At 45.1% G+C, this 24,043-nt stretch overlaps 2 protein-coding genes across 5 annotated transcripts in view; one reads left to right on the plus strand and one right to left on the minus strand.

Moving 5' to 3' along the window:
• SRPX2 (sushi repeat containing protein X-linked 2) overlaps positions 1 to 7,075 on the plus strand; it is a 32,996-nt gene extending 25,921 nt beyond the window's left edge. The window contains exons 10-11 of the mRNA XM_074205050.1: positions 1,551 to 1,672; positions 6,403 to 7,075. Of these exons, the coding sequence (XP_074061151.1) occupies positions 1,551 to 1,672; positions 6,403 to 6,583 (303 nt within the window). The 3' untranslated portion in view covers positions 6,584 to 7,075. The remainder of the gene's footprint in view (positions 1 to 1,550; positions 1,673 to 6,402) is intronic.
• A 2,426-nt stretch (positions 7,076 to 9,501) lies between these two features.
• Positions 9,502 to 24,043, minus strand: part of SYTL4 (synaptotagmin like 4) — a 49,515-nt gene continuing 34,973 nt past the window's right edge. For all 4 annotated transcript variants that reach the window (XM_074205045.1, XM_074205047.1, XM_074205046.1 and 1 more), the window contains 4 exons: positions 15,055 to 15,163; positions 14,601 to 14,700; positions 12,347 to 12,555; positions 9,502 to 11,259 (listed from right to left, as the gene is read on the minus strand). In XM_074205045.1, coding sequence (XP_074061146.1) covers positions 11,111 to 11,259; positions 12,347 to 12,555; positions 14,601 to 14,700; positions 15,055 to 15,163 — 567 coding nt within the window. In that variant the 3' untranslated portion in view covers positions 9,502 to 11,110. The remainder of the gene's footprint in view (positions 11,260 to 12,346; positions 12,556 to 14,600; positions 14,701 to 15,054; positions 15,164 to 24,043) is intronic.

The raw sequence follows: 24,043 nt of genomic DNA on the forward strand, positions 1-24,043 counted from the left end.
GGCACAATTGACAGAATGCACAGGAAGCAAAAAAAGATAGAAGAGAAGAAGACAAAGGGCAGAGATGGCAAAAACAAGGGAAGTTGTGCTGCAGGGACAGAAAGGACCATGTACTGTTGGCAATTGGGGTGAAGGGAGAGTGGCAGTAACCAACCAGGAAAATTTTTGAGCAAGGATGGAAAAAACTTCAGTATAGCCACAAATGACTATAAAGAGCAACTCAGGGCTGTGCTCAAGAAACAGGGTTGAATGTGTTGGGGAGATCCAGGGATTTAGAGTTACACAGGAACTTTGAGATCAGCTAGGTCAATCCTCTACAAAAGATGGCTCCTAGATGACCTTCCACCCAGGTGTCAATCTTGATATCTATGAAGCATGTGATTAAAAAAAGTTGATGGGAGGGGCAACTAGGTGGTGCAGTGGATAGAGTATGGACCCTGGAGTCAGGAGGACCTGAATTGAAATGCAGCTTCAGACACTTAATAATTACCTAGCTGTGTGACCTTGGACAAGTCACTTAACCCCAATGCATTTTAAAAACCAAAATAATAAATAAATGGGAATGAGAGTTTAAAAAAAAAGTTGATGGGTTGGTTACAGAAGAAGAGATAAATGGATAGATAGAGTCTTTGTTCTACTGACATGGTTATGGTATCAAAAGAAACCAAGGAGGGCCTTCAGCACATTGACACAGGATGGGAAAGCATAGAGAGTTTGCAATCCACATCACTGGAAGGTTACCAAGATCCATTGAAATAATAATAATAATAATAAATTTATATGGAATTTGGGGAATTACAAAGTATTTTAAATATATTATCTTATTTGAACCCTGCAATGGCCTTGTTACGTAGGATCTATTAGGATGCCCATTTTATAAATAGAGAAAAAGACTCAGATCATTTAAATGACTTGAGCACAGTGACAACCATGACAAAAGTAACAACTATGACAAATAAAAAGTTTTTCAAGTATTATCTCATTTTATTCTCACCATAACCCTGGCAGATATGCATTATTATCATACTCATGTTACATGTTAGGAAACTGAGGCAGACAGGTAATTTGCCTGGGATTACACAGGAAAAAATTGTCTGATACTGGATTTGACCTTAGGTTTTTCTTGACTCCAGGGGAAGTGATCTACGCACTGATCTACCTGGCTTCAAATAAGTGAGGCTAGATTGAAATCCTGGAATTCCCAGGCCCCAGTCCAACACTACACCAAGTAGAGCCATCTAAGAGGCATACTGTGTTGTTAGTTTGGTTGACACTGAGGAGACTGTGTAGCTGTCTACAGTTATAGCCTGAGACTCTCCCACTTGGCAGTTGTTTAACTGTGTATGCTATGTAGGGAAGGCACAGCATAGGAAGGCCAAAAAGTTCAATTATAATCCCAAGGGTGTCTTTGGCAAAGAATGATGGCCTCCTTCACCGGAACTATGTTGTGGCCCCAGGAGGACTGAGCTAAAGGAATGTTCTCCAGCAGTCTGGAATCTCTTGTTTGGGGGCAGTCCTAGGCCCTTTTCATCCTACCTACCCCTCTGCAGCAATCTACCTGTGGGCTGGATCTTCGCCATGTGACCATCATCGAGCTGGTGGGGCAGCCTCCTCAGGAGGTGGGACGCATCCGGGAGCAGCAGCTTTCTGCCAACATCATAGAGGAACTGAGGTAAAGGCTGGGGGAGGGGAGTTGGAAAAGAAACAGATGAATCGAGTAAGAATGTGGATTGTGGGAGATGTCCTGGACCCTGCTTCGTTTGGGGCCCCTCTACTTATGAATGTTTATTAGACACTGGATGCTTTGCAAGACTTGGGGTTTCATCCCCCAATCCTATTGGTTCAGAGACTTGTTGGTTTTGTTCTATGTATAAGAAGTCATTATCCCCTGAAGCTTCAGTCACAGACATCATCCTTTAAGGGAGGGAGGAGGTGAAGACAGGATCTTTATCAGCATCCTTTTCATGACACATGGAGAACTCTGGTTTCCCTAAAACTCTCTGGGTTAAGTATTTTCCTTAAGGCTGTGTTCTCAGTAGGACAAAAAGACAAAAGCTAACAGGCAGAAAATGGGAAATAACTATGATAAAATAATAATAATAATAATAGCTAGCATTTTAAGGCATGCATAGTACTTTACAAATATCTCCCAACAACCCCGAGAAGTAGGTGCTAATATTACCTCCATTTTTAAAGATGAGGAAAGGGGAGGCAAGCAAAATTTAATTGATTTGCCCAGGATCGCACTGTTTAAAAAGGATCCGAGATTGGCTTTGAATTTAGGTCTTCTTGTCTCCAGGTCTGGTGTTCTCTACCCTGGGCCTCCTAGCAGCTCTACAAGAGTATGGTGTTTAAAAAGTCAAGGCTCCCATTATTTAAAAAAAAAAAAAAAAAAAGGCTGAAGGTGACCTAGAGTGGAAGGTCCTTTGACGGGTACTGATAAAAAAAGGGGGGGGGGTCTAGCTACCTAAGGAGAGGACATGTTTAGGAATAGTTGCAGTGTCCAAGCAGAAATTGTGAGCTTCCTCTTTAAAGTCCAAGGGGGCGGCTAAGTGGTACAGTGGATAGAGCACTGGCTCGATTCAGGAGGACCTGAGTTTAAATCTGACTTCAGACACTTCCTAATTCCCTAGCTGTGTGACCCTGGGGAAGCCACTTAACCCCACTGCCTTGCAAAAAAAACTCCTAAAAAACAGGTCCCCTTTCCTTTGGACATCTTCATCTCTCTTGAGGGTACCCCCAGCCTGTCAGTCCCCCAGATTGACTTTGGACAGCTCTCTTATTACCAAGACTTGGCAATGTTACTTCTGCAACTTCTCTCCAATCTGGGCTGTTCTCCACACACACTGGTCCTATTCTCGGCCAGCTCCTTAGTGAGCAGGTCCCTCCCCTGTCTGAGAAGCTTCACTGGCTCCCCGCTGCCGCCAGGATTACAGACTGCATGGCGGAGCACCCGGAGCCCCTCTCCCAACAGCCTCCGCTGTCTGATCTGAGGCTCCTAGTTCCGGGAATTGGCCCCCCTCTTTGCCTCCCCCAGGCTTCCTTGCAAGCTGTCCTGTCCTTTCCAACGGCATCCCTTAATCTGGAGTGGGGAGCGTGCTGCACTGCCGCCCGCAGGGGCTGGGGTTCAAATCCTGCTTTGGAGTTTGACTATCCGGGTGGCAGCTTCGGGGTGCTCGGGCCCCAGTGGAAGCAGGGCTCTGCCAGAGCCTTGGGGGAAGCAGGCCGTGGGAGGGGCCTTCCGGGGGGCAACTCTGGTGTGGGGGAGCCGCCGGGGGTGGGGGGGATGGCAGAGCTGGCCACTCGGGACGCCCCAGGCCAGGCCTCCCGAGGGCCGGGCCGCAGCCTGGCCCAGAGTTCCCCGCGGTCCGTCACGATAACGCTGCCGGAGGCGGGCAAGGCGTCCCGGAGGAAGGGCGGGGGCCCTCTCCCCGAGAAGCCTCCGGCGCAGCCCGCGGGCAGCCCCGGGGAGGCCGCCAAGGACCGGAAGGGCCGGGCGGAGACCCCGGGGGCGTCTCCCCAGGGGCGGCGCGGCCCAGCCCTCCGCCTGCGGGGCTGCCCTCCGCACTCAGCGGCTCCGAGACTGACAGGGAGGGCGGGGGAGCGTGCGGAGGCCGCCTCCATCTTGGCGCAAGGGCCCAGGCCTGCCTTCGTGGAGAGAGCGGCCCGGTGACGTCAGAGGCGGCGAGCCGCCCCGCCCCCTGGCCTGGGGCCCCTCGGCGCCCGCCTCCCTCCCTCCCTGCCATCGCGTCTCCCTCCGGCTCTGCGCCTTCCTGCGGCGCCCCCCTCCCCTCCCCTCCCCTCCCCTCCCCCCCCGGCCCCTCGGCCTCCTCCGGGCCGGCCCCGCCTCTGCGCTCCGGCCCGAGCCCCGCCCCCGGCCGCCCGCGTGCCCCAGGGCGCTCGAGGCTCGCCTCCCCGCGCTGCGCTGCGGCGGCGGCGGCGGCGGCGGCGGGAGGCGGCCGGGCCCGGGGCCGCGGCCATGCCGACCAACTGCGCGGCGGCCGGCTGCCCGGCTGTCTACAACAAGCACGTCAACATCAGCTTCCACCGCTTCCCTCAGGAGCCCAAGCGGCGCTGCGAGTGGGTCCGCCTCCTGCGGCGGGACAACTTCGTGCCGGGCAAGCACGCCTTCCTGTGCTCCCGCCACTTCGAGGCCTCCTGCTTCGACCTGACGGGCCAGACGCGCCGCCTGCGAGCCGACGCCGTGCCCACGCTCTTCGAGCCCTGCGCCCCCCGCGCCCGCCGGCCGCCCAAGGCCAGGGGCCGGCCCAGGGCCCGGGCCCGAGGCCGGGCTCCGGGCCCGGGCCGCGCCCCAGCCGCAGCGGCCGCCAGCAGGCCGGAGCCGGCGGCCGGACCGCAGGCGGAGCCAAGGCTGGGGCTGGGGCCGGCGGCGAGACCAGAAGCAGAGCCAGGGCCGGCGGGGGGACCAGAAGCGGGGTCGGGGCCGGCGGGGGGACCAGAAGCGGAGCCGGGGCCGGGGCCGGCGGGGGGACCAGCAGCGGGGCCGGGGCCGGCGGGGGGACCAGAAGCGGAGCCGGGGCCGGGGCTGGCAGAGGGACCAGCAGCGGGGCCGGGGCCGGGGCCGGCGGGGGGACCAGAAGCGGAACCGCGGCCCGAACCCGGGCCTATGCGGGTGTCGCGGCCGGAACTGGACCGGGAGGCGCCACCGGAAGCCCGGGTCACCGTCGCCGTCGCCGCCTTCGCCACCGTCGCCACGGTCACCTTCGCCACCATTGCGGCCCCCGTCCGAGACGACCACCCCATCGAGGGTCAACGGCAGGTCGAAGACGGAGTGGAGATCCAGCAACAGGAAGAAATCCTGGAGCAGGTCGATCAGGCCGAGCAGGCCGAGCAGGCCGAGCCGGCCCCTCCGCTCCCTCCGGAGGCCGGCGTGCCCACCATGGGCTGGCCACAGATCCTCCGGGACCACAGCTATGCCTTCCGCAGCCCCGCCGAAGCCAAGCGGCGCATCATCCGCCTGGAGAAAGAGATCGCCTCCCTGAGGCGCCGGATCCGGCAGAGCCTGCCCAAGGCCCGGGCCCGAGCCAAGCACTAGGCCGGCCCCGGGAGGAGGGAGGGAGCGAGCCTCGGCCGAGGCCGCCAAGAGGAGAAGGCCTCACCCTCCCTGGAGCCTCCCAGCATCATCCTTCATCCTCCATCCTCCATCCTCCCCTTCTCACCGGGACAGCTCCTGTTTTGCAAGCACGTTCTACTTCAGCTTACATTCGGGTCTCCACTTGGTTACCAAAGACTTTCCCAGCCACCCCCTTGGCTTGGGCATCCCAGCCAGCTGCCTTACCTGCCATGTGCCCAAGTTCTGTGTCTTCACTGAAAATGCTGACTTCCCTCGAAAGGCTGACAAGTTTATTTATGGATGGGTTTTGTTTTTTAAAGAATCTATTTTGAAAGGGACAGCCTGTGTCAGGTAATATCCTTTAAAGTCTGTTTCCTTTTATTTCTATTAAGTTGGGGGGGGGGAGCTAAAGAAGACAGCACTTGAACCTAGCCTGGGGAATCCATTCTGGGTTCAAGGTCTGCCTGGGAGCTAGTCACTTAATCTTACTGAACCTCATTTTCCTCAGTTGAAAAATGAGGCCAGGTAAGGCTTTCTAAGAACTGTCTGCATCCTCCTGATTGCTTAGGATGATTCAAGTGGCCAAGCCTGGTTACTTCCAGTCCTGCCTCTGAACCTAACAATTGTGTGAGCTCACAATCTGTCACTTGAACTCTTCAGTCTCCCCTTGGTCCTCCTCTCCAGGCAACTCTCAAATTGATGAAATCTTAATTAAATTTGCGTAAAATGAAATCCTAACACAATTTGCCCAAGTCCATAGGTAAAGGCAGAGAGAGTTTACACTGTGGGATTTTGTAACAGCAAAGAAATCGAATGGCTGATCTCTCTCCACTGATTCTGTCAGATTTTTTGTGTTTCTTCACAGTGTTCATTCAGTATTTACAATAGGATTTGGGAGCATGCTTATTAATCTGAGAGATCTTCAAGGCCTTACTTAGTTTGAACAGTGTGATCATCCTACACATTGAGATAATCAGTAACATTTTAAAATAGCTTACGAGCCTTACAAATCTAATCTATCGTCTTCTGTTTTTAAATTTTTATTTATTTAAGGCAGTGGGGTTAAGTGGTTTGCCCAAGACCACACAACTAGGCAAACGTTAAGTATCCAAGGTCAGATTTGAACTCAGGCCCTCCTGACGCCAGGGCCAGTGCTCTATCCACTGTGCCACCTAGCCACCAACCCCATTGTCTTCTTTATAGTAGATGATTCATAAATACTTCTTCTTTTGGATTGAAATGTGACTGGATTAAGATCAAGGTGGTTATTAGTCTTGGGATTGAGATGAAGGTGAGGGGACTGACTGGTGGGTTCTTTTTTCTTCCAGGCAATTTCAGCACCTCACTAGGTCTTACTTCAACATGGTGCTAATTGACAAGCTGGGTGTAGACCGGGAGCGATACATGGAACCAGTTACCCCTGAGGAAATCTTCACCTTTATCGATGACTACCTTCTGAGCAACCAGGAGCTGGACCAGCGCCGGAAGCAGCGAGATGTATGTGAATGAACCTGAGCCAGGCACCCTGGCTCAAGAACTCTGGAGCCCAGAAAACAAAAAGATAGGGAGCTGATTCCATTTAGGTCAAATGGGGGTCATTAGAAAAACTGCCTTAAGAACAGGGCAGGTGGCTGGTCACCAACCCATCCAAAACCAGGCCACACTCGCAGGGAGGGAGGTTTCCAGGGATCTGGGAGTGGGTGGGGGTGGGGGTATTTAGTCCCATCAGGTTCAGCAGTGGCAATCTTCTGGGCAGCACTGGAGTACAAGGAGCCAGGGATTCCACAAAAATCCCAGATTCTACCAGTAGTAGCTTAGGGCAGCATTCTTTCCTCTGCCACCGCTCCCCTCAATCTCCAGGCTCCCAGAAGTTCCTAAATTCCTTTGTTCATCCACCAACAGAATGTGTGTTTTAAATGCTTCCCTTTCCCAACTAGTTCAACTGAAGACAACATCATCAGTCAAATCAACCCTGCTTCCCTTCAAATGGTCTAGGGGATGGGAGGGAGGGAAAGGGGGTGGGAGAGGGAAGGGGAGGGAAATAGAGGGAGGGGAGGGGAGGGCATGTACAGCACTGATTTTACCAGTCCTTAATTTTTCCTTCCCAGTGCTTCTCCCTTTGCCTATCCTAAGAATCTCACCATCCTCTTGATTCATCTCACCCAGTCTGTCCTGGTGTTTTGCTAGTTAGCCGTGAAGCTAGTTTCCCTGCCCTTCTAGCCCTCCACCAAAGGTGATGTACAACAAACTGCAGCTTCTCTTCCTGCTGCTCCCTCCAAGGGCCCCATGAAACCATTATACTCAGACGTAGGTTCACTTTTCCAAACTACATCCAGTGTGAGTCTGGGCTAAGAACAGTACAGTCAAGCTGTGAGAACCAGAAATGGGGGAGGCAGAAAGGTTTTTCTCCCTCCCTCTTTTATGTACTGTCATTGCTCAGACTTCAGTTTCATTCATTGAAGCTGTGCGAGGGAGGAGTCCCACTCCCGTTGCTGCTCAGACTCTTTTACATAATTTCTCTCCCTATCCAGGCGCAAAGCCCAATAACACACCAGGTAATTGGGAGCCTTCTCCTTCAGTGCCCTTATTTGATCTGAAGGGGCACCTGAAGAGAAGGCAGCAGGACTTACTGGCCTAGCCGAGACCCTGCTTGTCAAACAAAGCTGAGAGCCAGCTGAGAACCCGGCTTTCCACACAGATACATGTCCCAAGGTGGCCTCAGGGAGCAGGGGGAAGTTAAACATGGTTTTAAGTTAGGGTATTTATTGTTCAAAGCAGGGCCCAGAGTATGACTCAAGGACCCCAAAAGCCAACAGATGAGATAGGGGAAAAGTCAAGTTCTGGTCTTTGTCTAGTGGGCAGGGAACACAGGCTCCTCGCCCTAAGCCAGGAAAGCAGAAAGTGCTATTTAACACCAGAGTTTTCAGAGAAACCTTATTTTAAAATCCAAGAGAGTTGGGGAAAACAAATCTTAGCAAAGTTTAATTAGTTGCTGGGTGGAATGGGACAATGGGCCAGGCAAGCAAGCTTAAAAGGTCAGAGCAGAAGCACCAACTCAGAAAAAGGAAGTGGGCAGGTTCTCTTAGAATGCAAAGTACAAGTGAGTTCCACGTGGAAAACATCCAGCAAGACTGGACCTTCCAGTTCTCAAGGTCAGGGTCAAACAGTAAGAACAAAACCCTCCCCTCTAGCCAAGCCGTATTTCAATTGGCAGGGCATTTTAGTCCCAGAAGCTAGATAGCATAACAGGACCAAGAAATCTTGTGCCAAGTCCCACCCAGTAGCTGTTTGAAGCTACTTTCAGGGGGTGGTTCCCTAATCAGAATTCCCAGACCCAAGCTTTACTCTTCCCCAAGGAGGAAAAGGTGTTCCAAAGCAATAGTGCCTGTTTGCAGGAGTGCCTGCTGTAGCCTCTGCGGGTAAAAATTGACCAAATTCTCTCTTGCAATGCCACCCAAACACATTAAAACATTCCCAGGCCTCTCTGGTGGGGAGCCGTAGGGTTCCAATCCAGCTCTCTCTCCAAAGAGACCATTAATATCATCAGCTGCTTCTTATGGAACTATTGGCTTTAAGGTTCACTGAGCGTTTTCCTCCTATAAATCTATTAAGTAGAAACTGCAGAATCCCAGTTTGTCAGAAAAGTGGAAACAGAGCTTTGGGGAAATGAGGGGATTTAGTCATGCGTCCAACATGGCCACGTTTGAGAAGCCTGAGATGAATGTAGGCCTCCCTGCTCCAGTGCTCTCTGTTTCTCCAGCTGGCTCTCAGAGACAGCACCACAGAGCCGGGCTTAGAACCACACCAGAACCCTAGCCCTATCTCCATGCACACTCAATACCAATTTATGTCATACGCAGATCTATAAATTAAGAAACTGATTGTATAGTATTGAAAACCTTTGGCTTGTTCAAGTTTATATATTAAATAAAGTCTTTTGCGATGTTTGAATTGACTCATTCTCTTCCTTTGAGTGTCATCAAATCGTGTCATCCTTGATCCGAGACCACAGAAGCTTTGTTTGAGACCTGAAAGCCACTCATTGCGTTTGCTGGGGAACTGTATTGTCTTCCTTTAAAGATGAGCTGGCAGGCCCATAGGACAAGAAACCTCACCCCAGTCCAGTAAGTTCAGGTTAGAAAGGCCTTCGGGATGACATGATCCTCAAACCTAGCAGACTCTAACTTCCCATCCCCTGCCACTACCACCACCACCACCCCCATGCTTTCTCTATTTTGGCAAGGAGAGCTGTCAGGTAAGGTGAAGAGAGGATTCTTATTCAGGGTACAGCAGCCTAGAGAGTTTCAAGTCCCTTCCAGCTCGGAGACTATGATCTGGTCAAACACTGCAGAGGTTATGAGAGGAAGGGCTGGGTAGGCAGGCAACCAGGGGTCAACCTCCCAGCCATACAGAAGGACCCCAGTCAGGAGTGAAAGAATGAGCAAAGGTAAAGGATGAGCAAGTAAGAAAGCTTTATTAAAGCAAAAGAACATCTTAAGAGGTGGCAAACAGCAACATGGCAAATTATAGCTGAGGCTCTTCCCCCCAAACCAATCTAGCCAGACGTCCCCTCCATGCATTTCCTCCCTAAAACACAGATTTCTTCAACTAACTAGGCAGGAGCAGCTGGTGGAGCTTGCTCCAGAGAAAGCAGTCTTCTTCACCAGTGTAGCTTCTTCTGCAAACAACTTTATATAGCTGCATTTGTAGTGGGGGACTGGGAAAAAAGGGGGGGAGAATATTAGAAAATTAGTTCCCAGCCACCAGACCTAAACTTGGAGAACCCATACCCAGGCTCCTCTTCCAGAATATTCTAGCTCAAGTACAAGGTCTGGGCTCACTTTAAGAATCAGTGCATCCACTACTGGTCAGTGGAGGCAGGAAGGGTTTGGCAACACCTGTGAAAGCTCATAAGGGAGTAGGTCGGTATGTGGGGAGTGGAGGTGTCTGGATTCAGAAAACTCTGGGCCAAGCTTTCAGCTTCTTCCTAGGAGATCAAATTATGCTGGTTCTGTTCAACACGACTGGCTTAAAGGTTTTAGATCCTGAAAACCAGAGACATTTAGGAAGATGAGGATCACAAGGAACCTTGGCTAGACTGCCCCCAACTGTTGGCAGGAGGCCTGACTTGGATGCCAACACATTCACAAAGGCTGCCCTAACCCCCAGGCTTAGAACAGTCGGCCTGGATCTCTCCTTTACCTTTAAACTGTTTTCCCAGATCACGGTCAGTCAGCCTCCACCATCCCTCCCTTGTGAGGTGACTAGCTTCTTGAGCCCAGCGTCTCGGATGGAAACTTAGAGCCCAGGTCTCTCATAATCCCTTACATGTGAAGGACACAAATGATTCACTCACCACGGATGAAGGCTTCCAGAATACCCAGAGGGGAAACTGGACACTCAACTAGAGTTTGGGGTGGGGAATCAAATTCAGGAGAACCTCCTTAAAGGAAAGAAAAGCAATGAATGCCCCTCCCCCCCAAAAAAAACTCCTGACTAGAAGAGGAGTTGAAAACAAGTTGAAATGCAAAGGAACCCAGCTGCCTTATTGATTTCTAGGGAAGGAGTTGCTTCAGCTCCCAAGGAGATGAGCTACATGTTTTTGTTCTTGTTTCTTCCACCCCCCCCATCCCTGGCAGCCTTGGGCAAAGGGTACAAATACCTCAGAACCCACATATAGCGGCTGAGGCCCAAGAGCCCATGGGAGCAGAGAGAGAAGAGTTGAAAAATTTGGTTCCAAGCTCTCAAACACTACATTTAACCCTAACCCAAAATGGTCAGGACGGAATCTTCAAGAAGAAAACCAAACAAGGTCAGACTAACACAAGCACAAATGCTGACCTAGAATAAACCCATAGGACTGGAATTGCTCTAAGAGGTGAAAATAATCCCCCTTCGATGCAGGATGATGAGTTATACAGAGAGCACATACACAGGAACATACACATAATCGTGAGTCTTTATATGTAATGAGGTGGTATGAATCCTCATGCTTGGCCCAGCTGGTGGACCTGCAGCTCCAGGGAGAGCCAAGGCTCAAGATCCCAGCTTCTGCCTGGCCATGGTGGGACGCAACTGAAGGGTTCCTTCTGCCCAGGAGCCTGGGTACTGACGCATCTTCTGCCACAGACTCACTTCTTCCCCAGCAGAATCCATCCAGTCGACCATCTCCCCATTACTGATGCCTGAAAAGAGAGAGACCCACTGAGTGAGACGCCACTGGGGTGGTCCTGGAGAGATGATATGCCTCTCTTACTTTGAGGGACTGATCTGAACAGTCACCTAGAGGGGCCAAAGAGACTCCATTCATGCCTTCAGCTCAAGAGTAAGGGATTCCCAATTTGATATTAGGACTCTGAGGTCCACTGCATATTCAGAGACTTGCTCCAAATAACCAGCCACGATGAGAGGCTGCCCATGGTGGTGGAGACAGGGCTAGTTTGGGAAGCCAGGAAGACTCGGGTTCAAGGCCTGCTTCTGACACATACTAACTATGTGATCATGGGAAGATCCCAATGTCTCAGTTCACCAGACTCTAAGACTGTATCAATAAGCTGCCAGCCTGCCTTGGTGGACAGTTTATATGGCAGGGAATTCTCCACTCCAGTGAAATCGCAGGCAGGTCTAGACCCCCCCACCCCAAAAAAAAACTAGTCACTGACATAGTCCTCATATAGGTATCAATAGTAATGTTTGTCCTTCATTTTCAAAGACCATGACATCAAGGAGGTGATGCCACAACAAGCAAATGAATTGGATTTTGAGTGGGGGGGGGGGGCCTATGCTAAGACACCAGCCTCACTTTCTCCTCCAGAGCCATCTGGGTCCTGTGGCCAGAGAGGAAACAGGATGACTGGAGATGGTCCTGGATGGGAGACAATCGGGGTTAAGTGACTTGCCCAAGACTACACAGCTAATAAGAGTCAAGTGTCTTGAGGTCAGATTGAAACTCCTAGCCTCCTGACTCCAATCAGGAGTCTATCCACTGGACCACCTAACTCCCCCTAGGTATCAATATGGTTCAAGGGAAAGCAGCATTACCCCTGCTCTAAGCTGAGGACCCTGGAGCCAGGTAGGAAGAAACTTACTTACTCTTCCCATAAGTCTCTGCTGACCCCCCTGACCCTTGAAAAAATATCAAATGCAAGGGAGAGCAGGAACCCAAGCTAAGGGAGGGAGAGGCTCCCAGCCATCATATATGTGTGAGTCTTCAGAAACTGCAAGGGGTTGGGAGGAAGGAAGGGGGGGGGGGGTGCAACACAGTGATCTTACCAGTCCCAACACCCAGTCTGATTCCTCCCAGGAAATCATTGCTGGCCAAGGGCTCCCGGTCCCACACAGTCAGTTCCAGGCACACATGCTGAAGGTCCTCTGTCTTTACTCCGTAGTAAACAAAGGTGTGATTGTAGTGGGGGTTCAAGCTCTTCTTCACCACTGGAGTCTTGCGTTTGCTGGTCTTGTTCCTCATAGGAAGGAGGTATCTGATCAACAAGAAGGCTAATGAGAGAGGGAAACAGCCACTCTCTCCAAGCTGGCCACATTTAATAGACCAAGGTCCTCCTTCCCCCTGGACTGGCCTGAAAAATGGAGCCTCACTCTGAAAACTCCCTCAGGGACCCTCCATCTCCTCGTTTTCTGTTAAAGGAGAATCCCTCCACCTTGTTCTACTACCACTAAGGACTGCATAATAATATTATTATATAATAATAACAATATCCATCTTGATAGCCAAGTGTTATTCACACAATAGCTCAAGGAGGTAAGGTGGGATACTATCCCCATTGATTTAAAGAAATGTGGAACAAGGATACAAAGTTTCTAGTCCATGCCTATGCAGCTAGAAAATATCTGAGGTGACATTTGAACCCAGGACTACTGATTTTGATCTCTCTCCTTTGCCATGCTACTCCTCAGGTCACTGACCGAATCTAACTCGGTCATCTTATAATCAAGTTAATAGAAGGTTCCTAAAAGAGAAGTTCATGTGTCAAGGACTGGTGAATTAGTGGGGTGACAACGCTCTTCAACCATTTGCCATAATTTATAGTCTTAAGGAATTGCTTCAGGTTTGGAGAGAAGAAATAACTGGTCCAGGGTCACATTGCCAGAGGAAGGTCTGGTCTGTACCCAATACACCATGCCACCTCTCAGACTAATAAATACAGCCCAGAAAATGAATGGAGGGAGGGGGCAGGGATAGGTTAGGTCCTAGCAAAAGCCCTATGTCTAATCAGACATGACTTCTTCAAGAACTTCACAGGTACCCAGCAATATTGAAACTGGGTCAAAAGGGAGATCCTGGCAGAAGGGAGACCATGCTGGTAGTCTGCCATTCCATTAAGTGGGGTTACCTTATTGGTAACATCCGAATGCTTGACATACCATGTGTTGGAGGAAGGGAAAGGAGAGGGAACATTGGTATTTTATAAGATGAAATGAAGGCTCCTCTGAGCTTGAGTACTCATTTCACCAGACGTAACCCCTCTATGACCCAAGAGTTAGTCTCTTGAGAGTTGTTTGTCACCACACTTTGGCTGACTTGGTCATGAGCGTCCCGCTACATAGCTGGCACCTCCACGGTCCTACTTGGAAGACCTGCCAAGATCTTGCAGACACGGTTGAGAATCCCTGCTGCCATGCCAGCAGGAAATAGCAGCAGGAACCACTAGCCACCCCCACCACCATCACAATAAGAGTGATTATGGTTCCTCCTTCTCCTAAAACAATCCTGTGAAGCTCAGATTATGTATATAAAACATTTTGCCAACCTGAAAGTCCTGGATAAAGGAGAGCTTAAGCAGAGGACTAATCCAACTCTACCACCCACTGGCTCGTAGTCCTCAACAGTGCTCCAGACAACCCACTGAGACAGGGGCGCTTCACCTTTTGGGGGTCATGGACTCCTTTGGACCCCTTGCCTTCTTAGAAAAATGGTTTTTAAATGCAGAGCTACAAAGGACACTACTTCCATTGAAAGGCCCTTATCCAAATATTTTTAAACCAAATTCATTGACCCCAGATGAAGAATCCTTGTTTTAAGATTAAGTTGCAAAGGACTTGCCAATCTACATTGCTAACAGGAGCTTCCTTTCTGAGATTTCCTTCCACCAATGACATCATAGGACCAGTTCAAAAAATAATGAGGAAGAAGATAATGTTGATTATTAAATAACAATTCTGTAACCCAAATCCAAGCTGGGCAGAGTCTCAGAGCAATGAAATGCTGCCTCCATCTTTTAGGCCAAAGGTCAGGGGAAGCTAGGGATGGGCTCATGGACAAGGAGCAACTGGAATACCAGGGAATATCCTGCCTCTTGTTCTTCTCATCCTGCCACTAGTTAGGACAAACTTGGATAAAAACTCACCCTTTGGTTATTTTTTTAATGAGTCAATGGGGTTAAGTGATTTTTCCCAAGGTTACACAGCTTGTAATTATTAAGTGTTTGAGTGGGATTTGAATTCATGTCCTCCTGATTTCAGGACCAGTGTTCTATCCACTGCACCACCTAGTTGTCCCAAGACTCACCCTTTGACAAAGCTGTCAGAGGTGCCTCCAGATTTGACAGCAGTCAGATTCTTGGCTTCTTTGATCCACACCTGGAGTTCTCCTCCATCTCCACCTTTGCCTGGAAAGGAGGATACCCACAGTGAATATGTTCTTGAGCATCCAGCTTAACCAAAATCGAATTCAATTTAGAGCAACTCAACATAGGAACGCAGAACAAGGACTCCCAGCTAGGAATGAGATCTGGGAAAATCTTCCTGAGAGAGGCTGGGAGGGCATGGGAGAGCAAGTGAGGCCAGTTCAAAGGCCCCAACACCCATGTCAGCCTAGTCTCTCCCAGGAAGCCTTGCAGCTAACCAGTACCAGGACCACCCCTTCCCTCAATCTCCCCTTCCAGATGTCAGGCAAACCTTCCGAACCAAGTCTTTTAATATTCTAGCCAAAATGAAACCAAAGCACTTCAGAGAATACTTACCTTTTTTGTAGTCTCCGGAAACAGGCAGTTTGGAGGCTGGGATATATTTCAGTGAAACTACCAGCTCACCCTTCTGTGGCAGGATGCTGGCCAAGGCCTCAGCACTGATCTGAAACACAAGCAAGCCCCCCAAATCATTTGGGGCTCAGCAGTTAGTGTTTGGGGGCAGCAAGAGATGCTTATCCCAGCACAGGAACACGTTCCAACATCCCATAACAGACAATCTACTCTAAGCAGTGATCACAAGTAGTTCTTTAGAGAAAGCAAAGTCACAATAACAAAGGGCCCTTCTTCTTTGTCCACTAACCATGCTGCCTGGAGAATAGACATAGAAAATTCTGAACACTTTAATTTGGTGTAATCTAGCAAATATTTATTAAGGAAGATAGCATGGTATGGTAGAAAAAATACTGAATTGAAATCAGATGGCTAGAGATCATATATATATATGGTATATATATATACCAGCTCTCTTACTTGTTACCTATGAGAACTTCTCAGGCAAGTCCCTTCCCCTCTCTGGGTCTCAGTTTCCTCATCTTTGAAAAGAGTAGGCAATGGAACTGTTATAGAGACTTAAAGGTGATGAAATGACCCTTACAAGGTAAATAGACACAGCTAGTGGGCCTCAGACAAACTATGAAATGTAGCAACTGAAAGCTGAGTGTGACTGTAAATACCCGAAAGCACTTCCACTAGCCAGATCTGAAACAACAATGAAGATGAATGAGATATATAAGATTCCTTCTAATAGAATAATGGATGCACAGAGCATACAGATGCAAGGAGCAAACTGGCAAAATTCTAAAATTCCAGAAGGACAAAATTTGCAATTCATTTTTAAGAGATCTCAGCCTTTTTTTTCCTCAGTCTCTTAAACCAATAAACTTCTATTCAGCTAACGTCTTGATTAAATCTCCCAATGCAAAAGTCACACTTTAAAAGGATCCCACAATGTAGACCATGGAAACAATGTAAAGACTGGCAAATCGCCTTCTGTGGGGGTGGGGGAGGGAAGTAAGATTAGGGGAAAAATTGTAAAACCCAAAATAAATAAAATCTTAAAAAATTAAAATAAAAGGATCCCAGCTTATGTGCAATGGTAAGAATAGATTTGTTTTGATTTATTAGCATATCATTTTAAATAGTCATTTCTTTCACTTATCAAAGCACTATTCTATAAGCACAGAACTGGAGTAGTCGATTGAAATATAAGAAACTTCCCATTGTAGCAGAGTAGCTGTCTCACCTTTGAATTGTTTAAAGAATCAGTTGCAATAAATACTGCTACTAATTTTGTTTAAGTTTTGAAGATATATGGACACCAACTGCTAACAGTCTGAAAAAAGTATGTTCGAGAATTGTTTTTAATATTTTTATGTTTATAAAAAAGGGGGAAGAGGGAGGCAGATGGACTTCTGTCTAAAGCAGCATTTCCAGATTATATGTAACATTGGTTAAATATATGCTTACAATTTTATTATTGTTGTTCAGTCACGTCCTAGTCTTTGTGAAACCACTTTGGGGGTTTTCCCATTAAAAATACTGGGGAGGTTTGCCATTTCCTCTGGCTCATTTTACAGATGAGGAAACTGAGACAAACAGGGTAAAGAGATTTGACCAGGGTCACACTACTACCAAGTGTCTGAGGCTAGATTTGAATTCAGGCAGTCCTTCCTGACTCCAGGCCTAGCATTCTAACCACTGTCACCTAGCTGCCCATATAGGTTTATAGACTATTCTGATAAACCATGACTTTTAGTTTAAGTGAAAATAAAAAGGAAAAATTTTTAGAGTTAGAAAAAATAATAGTGAAATTTATCTTGAGGAACAAAAGATCAAAGATCTCAAGGGAAGTAATGAAATCAGTACATTAAAAAAGTTATGATCATCAAAATAATTGGGTTCTTACTAAAAAAGAGAAAGTTAAATCAGTGGAATAGATTAGGTATACAATATAGAGTATTCACTCTAGTAGTCAATTTGGTTAAACCCAAAGACCTTACCTACTAGGGTAAAGGTTAAGTTTAACAAAAACTGCTAGGTAAACTAGAAAGCAGTCTGGCAGAAATTAGGGACAGACCTTCATTTCATACCATATATCATGATAAACTCCAAATGAACAAAAGATCTACATATGAAAAGGACAAGGAAAAAGTTGCCTTTCAGAGCTTTGTAAAGAGGAAGAGTTCATGACTAAACAAGGGTTAAAGAAGAACACAGAAGAAAAAAAAATGAACATTTGATAACATAAAATTTATTTATTTGTTTCTTTATTTATTTTTAGGTTTTTACAAGGCAAATGGGGTTAAGTGGCTTGCCCAAGGCCACATAGCTAGGTAATTATTAAGTGTCTGAGGCCGGATTTGAACTCAGGTCCTCCCAACTCCAGGGCCGGTGGATAGATACACCACCTAGCCATCCCTGATAACATAAAATTTAAAAGGTTTTGTATAAACAATTCTAGTATAGCTAAGAATAGAATGGAAATAGTTACCTGGGGGATTGGGGGAGGGGAAATTCCATCAAATTTCTCTCTTAAAGATCTCTTTTCCATGGAAAATATAAAAAATTGATCCAAATGTATAAGAATAAAAGCATTCCCCAACTGATAAGTGATCAAAGGATATGACCAAGTAGATGTCAAGGGAAGAAATCCAAGCTATTTATAAATATATGGAAAAATACTACAAATCACTAATTAGAAAAATATAAATTGAAGTAATTCTAAAGTCCAGCCTATACTCATCAAAAAATTAAACAGCAAATATTAGAGGGGAAGGGGTAAACAGGTATACATATATAGTTGACAAATCAGAAATTATTGCTCTAGTCAGTGTAGAAAGCAATTTGGAACCATGCCCCAAAAGTTATTATAAAACTGTGCATACCCTTTGACCCAGTGATGTCACTATTGGGTCTCTATGCCAAATTGATTAAAGAAAGAAGAAAAAGTCTCACATATACAAAAGTATTTATAGAGATTCTTTTTTGAAGAAGCAAAACTCCTGAGGTACTAAGAGGTACCCATCTACTGGGAAATGGCTAAACAAATCACAGTTCATTAATATAATGGATTATCATTTTACAATAAGTAACAAAATAGACATTTTTTTAGGTTTTTTTTTTGCAAGGCAAATGGGGTTAAGTGGCTTACCCAAGGCCACACAGCTAGGTAATTATTAAGTGTCTGAGCCAGGATTTGAATCCAGGTACTCCTGACTCCAAGGCTGGTGCTTTAGCCACTATGCCACCTAGCTGCCCCAAAATGGACATTTTCTGAGGAAAATTGGGAAGATTTGTATGATAGAATGCAGGATGAAATGAGTAGAGCCAGGAAAATGATTTGTATAATATGAAGAATAATAATTCTGAAAGACTTTAAAACTCTGAGCATTGAAATGATAAACCACAGTTCTATAAGACTGAAGATGAAATGGTCCAGAGGTAATAGATTTCAAAAAAATAATGAGACATAATATTTTTGGACATGATCAAAGAGTTTGATGGCGTGGATTATGCATATTTGTTATGAAGGCTTCTTTTTTTATTATTCAGTGGTAGGGGGAAGTGAGAGGGAGAAATAATAAATTCTTTGGGGAAAATTTACTTTAAAAGTTAAAAAAAATTTAGATAATATAGACACATATAAGTAAAACTGGGTTCACCAGATGATGATGATGATGTTTGTCCTTCATTCTCAAAGAAGACCATGACATCAGGGAGATGATGCTATAACAAGCACATGAATTGGATTGGAATGAGGGGGTACTGTGCTAAGTCACCAGCCTCATTTTCTCCTTCAGAGCCATCTGGGTCCAGCAGCCAGATAGGAATCATGATGACTAGAGATGGTCCTGGATGTAAGGTAATTAGAGTTAAATGACTTGGCCAGGGTCAGACAGCTATTAAGTGTCAAGTTTCTGAGGCTGATCATTGAACTCCCTAAGAAAAAATATCCAAGGCCTGATGGATTCACAAGTGAATTCTACCAAACGTTTAAGGAACAATTGGTTCCAATTCAATATAAACTCTTTGGAAAAATAGGGAAATATGGAACTCAGGCTAATTCTTTCTATGGAAACCAATATGGTGCTGATACCTAAACCAGGAAGAGTTAAAATAGAGAAAGAAAACTATAGACCTATCTCCCTGATGAATATAGATGCAAAAATCTTAAATAAAATCTTAGCAAAACGATTACAAGTTATCACTGGAATAATACATTATGACCAAGTAGAATTCATCCCAGGAATGCAGGGTTGGTTCAATATTAGGAAAACTTAGTATAATCAATTATATCAACAACAAACCTATCAGAAATTATATGATCATATCAATAGATGCTGGAAAAGCTTTTGACAAAATACAGCACCCATTCCTATTAAAAACATGAGAGAGTGTAGGAATAAATGGACTGTTCCTTAGAATAATTAGCAATATATATCTGAAACCATCAACAAGCATTATATTCAATAGGGAGAGGCTAGAGGCATTCCCAATAAGATGAGGGGTGAAACAAGGATGCCTATTTTTACCACTACTATCCAATATCGTACTAGAAATGTTAGCTACAGCAATAAGAGAAGAAAAAGAAACTGAAGGAATTAGAATTGGGAAGGAAGAGACAAAACTCTCACTCTTTGCAGATGACATGATGGTCTACCTAGAGAATCCCAAGAAATCATCCAAAAAACTACTGGAAACAATTAGCAATTTTAGCAAAGTTGCAGGATATAAAATAAACCCTCATAAATCTTCAACTTTTCTATATATGTCTAGCAAAATACAGCAGGAAGAGCTAGAAAGAGAAATCCCACTCAGAGTAACTTCAGACAATATAAAATACCTGGGAGTCTATTTGCCAAGATAGACTCAGAAAGTTTTTGAAAACAATTATAAAACACTTCTCACACAAATTAAATCAGATTTAAATAACTGGGCAAATATCAAATACTCATGGATAGGTAGAGCTAATATAATAAAAGTGATAATTCTACCCAAACTAAACTACCTATTTAGTGCCCTACCAATCAAAATTCCAAAAAATTACTTTAATGAGTTGGAAAAAGTTGTAAGTAAATACATATGGAGAAAGAAGAAGTCAAGAATTTCTAGGGATTTAATGAAAAAAAGTACAAAAGAAGGGGGCTCAGCCCTACCTGATCTAAAATTATATTATAAAGCATCAGTCATCAAAACTGTTTGGTATTGGCCAAGAAATAGAGTGGTGGACCAGTGGAATAGACTTGGTAGTAATCTGCTGTTTGATAAACCCAAAGAGTCCAGCTATTGGGATAAAAACTCTCTCTTTGATAAAAACTGCTGGGAAAATTGGAAGTTAGTATGGAAGAAACTTAGATTATACCAACACCTCATACCCTTTACCAAGATGAGATCCAAATGGATACAGGATTTAGACATAAAAAACAATACTATAGACAAATTAGAAGATCAAGGACTAGTTTACCTGTCAGATCTATGGAAAGGGGAGCAGTTTATGACTAAAGAAGAGATGGAGAACATCACCAAAAACAAACTAGATGATTTCGATTACATTAAATTAAAAAGTTTTTGCACAGATAAAACCATTGTAACCAAGATCAAAAGAAATGTAGTAAATTGGGAAACAATCTTTACAACTAATGATTCTGACAAAGGACTCATTTCTAAAATATACAGAGAACTGAGTCATATTTAAAACAAAAAAGTCATTCCCCAGTTGACAAATGGTCAAAGGATATGCAAAGGCAATTTACAGATGAGGAGATCAAAGCAATCCATTGTCATATGAAAAACTGCTCTAAATCATTACTTATTAGAGAAATGCAAATTAAAACTTCTCTGAGATGCCACCTCACATCTCTCAGACTGGCCAATAGGACCAGAAAGGACAATGATCATTGTTGGAAGGGTTGTGGGAAATCTGAGACACTATTACACTGTTGGTGGAGCTGTGAACTCATCCAACATTTCTGGAGAGAAATTTGGAACTACACCCAAAGGGCAACAAAAATGAGCATGCCCTTTGATCCAGCAATCACACTACTGGGTCTATACCCTGAAGAGATGACAAAAAAGGGTAAAAACATCAATTTGTACAAAAATATTCATAGTAGCCCTGTTTGTGGTGGCAAAGAATTGGAAATCAAGTAAATGTCCTTCAACTGGGGAATGGCTTAGCATACTGTGGTCTATGTATGTCATGGAACACTATTGTTCTATTAGAAACCAGGAGGGACAGGAATTCAGGGAAGCCTGGAGGGATTTGCATGAACTGATGCTGAGTGAGATGGGCAGAACCAGAAAAACACTGTCCACCCTAACAACAACATGGGGGTGATGATCAACCTTGATGGACTTGCTCATTCCATCAGTGCAACAATCAGGGACAATTTGGGGCTGTCTGCAACGGAGAATGCCATCTGTATCCAGATAAAGAGCCGTGGAGTTTGAACAAAGTTCAAGGACTATTATCTTTAATTTAGAAAAAACACCAGATATCTTATTGTCTGTTCTTGTTATCTCTTATACTTTTTGTTTCTTCCGTAAGAATATGATTTCTCTCCCATCACACTCAACTTGGATCAATGTACAACATGGAAACAAAGACCGACAAATTGCTTTCTGGGGGGGGGGGGGGGGGAGTAAGATTGCAGGAAAAATTGTAAAACTCAAAAATCTTTAATAAAAAAATAAATAAAATAAAAAAGAGTTTCTGACGCTGGATCTGAACTCCCATTCTTTTGACTCCAAGGCTAGTGTTCTAGTCACTGTATCAGCTAACTGCCCTGTGTTCACCAGGAAAGAAAGAAATGGATGGATGGACAGAGAGAAGGAAAGAAGGAAGGAAGGAAGGAAGGAACGAAGGAAGGAAGGAAGGAAGGAAGGAAGGGAGGGAGGGAGGGAGGAAGAGAGGAAGGGAGGGTTGGAGGGAGGATAGGACAAGATAGGGTTCTTCCAGCTCTAGAATTATAGTACAGTCTGTGGCAACAGACTTAGAGAAGCTAAGGAAGTTAGAGTAAACTCAAATACTAACAGATGAATTTGAATTACTACCCACAAATAAAGCAAACAAAATTGTTTTGCATGTAAATTTTTTAAAGAAATAATACTTAAAAAAAGAAAACTAAGACGAGATAGCTATATGATATATGATTCTGAAAACTATTTTTTCCCTCTGTTTTTTTTTGGGGGGGGGGGGGGGTTAGGCAGTGGGGTTAAGTGACTTGCCCAAGATCACACGGCTAGGCAATTATTAAGTGTCTGAGGCTGCATTTGAACTCAGGTACTCCTGACTCCAGGGCCAGTGCTCTATCCACTGAGCCACCTAGCTGACCCTAAAATTATTTTTTAACGTGTGAAAAGTTAAAAGAAAAAAGTTGCTCAGGCCTGGGTCATAGTGGTTAATATAACACTACAGTCAATTCCCTTGCCCACCTTGATCCCCAATCTCATCAATATGTAGGGGGAAGGGGAGGCTTGAAGGGAAGAAGAAAATTGGAGTATTATACCAGTGATTACAATCCTTTCACTCAAGCTTTTTTAAAAATCGAGGCAAATTGGGGCAGCTAAGTGGCACAGTGGATAGAGCACTGGCCTGGAGTTAGGAGGACCTGAGTTCAAATTCGACCACAGACACTTATTAATTGCCCAGCTGTGTGACCTTGGGCAAGTCACTTAACCCTGTTGCCAAATTTTTTTTTTGAAATAAGATAAATTATACCACCATGGAAAATTCATTTCAAGGAAAAGTTGGCAAAGCTTCTTTATACAAGATATATATAGTTCATACAATCATGAATACAAATTTGCATTTCCAAAGCATCATCAATCAGTTAGATAGTTTTGTTATTAAATTGTGGAGTATCATGATACAGTATAGTCTTGGAGTCAGGAAGATGTGGGTTCAATTCCTGTCTTTGAAACATACTGACCAAGTGTCTCTGATCAAGTCACATAAGCTCTCTGAGCCCCAGGCAGCTATCTTAAGACTGTAAGTTACTTTAGGACCACAAGCAATATAAAGGGCATTACAAAGTGTAAAATAGATTATTTTTATTATATACAATTAAAAAGGTTTGGCTCAAACAAAACCAATGCAAGCAAAATTATAAGGAAAACAAAAATGGGGGAAAATTTTTGCAACTAGTATCTCTGATAAAGGCCTAATTGTTCAAATATATAAAGAACAGAGTCAAATTTATACATATACAAGTCATTTCCCAGTTGATCAATGGTCAAAGGATATGAACAGGCAGTTTTCAAACAAAGAAATTAAATCTATAGTCAAATAAAAAAATGTTCTAACTCACTATAGATTAGAGAAATGCAAATTAAAACAATTCTGAAGTACTACCTCATACCTATCAGATTGGCCAATATGATAAAAAAAAAGGGAAAATGTTGGATGTTGGAGGAGATATGAGAAAACTGGGATACCAATTCACTGTTGGTGGAGTTGTGAACTGATCCAACCATTCTGGAGAGCAAATTGGAATATTGCTCAAAAGGCTATAAAATTGTCCATACCCTTTGATCCAGCAATACCACTACTATGTCTGTATCCCCAAAAGATCATAGAAAAGGGAAAAGAGGGGCAGCTATGTAGCTCAGTGGATAGAGCACCAGTCCTGGAGTCAGGAGGCCCTGAGTTCAAATCCAGCCTCAGACACTTAATAGTTGCCTAGCTGTGTGACCCTAGGCAAGTCACTTAACCTCATTGCCTTAAATAAATAAAATTTTTTAAAAAGGGAAAAGGGCTCACATGTACAAAAATATTCATAGCAGCTATTTTTGTGGCAGCAAAGAACTGAAAATTGAGGGGATGCTCATCAGTTGGGGAATGGCTGAAGAAGTCATGGTACTGTGCTCTAAGAAATGATGAGCAGGTGAATCTCAGAAAAACCTGGAAAAACTTATATGAATTGATGCATTGTGAAATGAATAGAACTAGGATAATGTTGTACACAGTAACAGCAATGCTGCT

The sequence above is a fragment of the Macrotis lagotis genome, chromosome X (assembly GCF_037893015.1).
Source record: "Macrotis lagotis isolate mMagLag1 chromosome X, bilby.v1.9.chrom.fasta, whole genome shotgun sequence".
In the NCBI taxonomy this organism is placed as follows: Eukaryota; Metazoa; Chordata; class Mammalia; order Peramelemorphia; family Peramelidae; genus Macrotis; species Macrotis lagotis.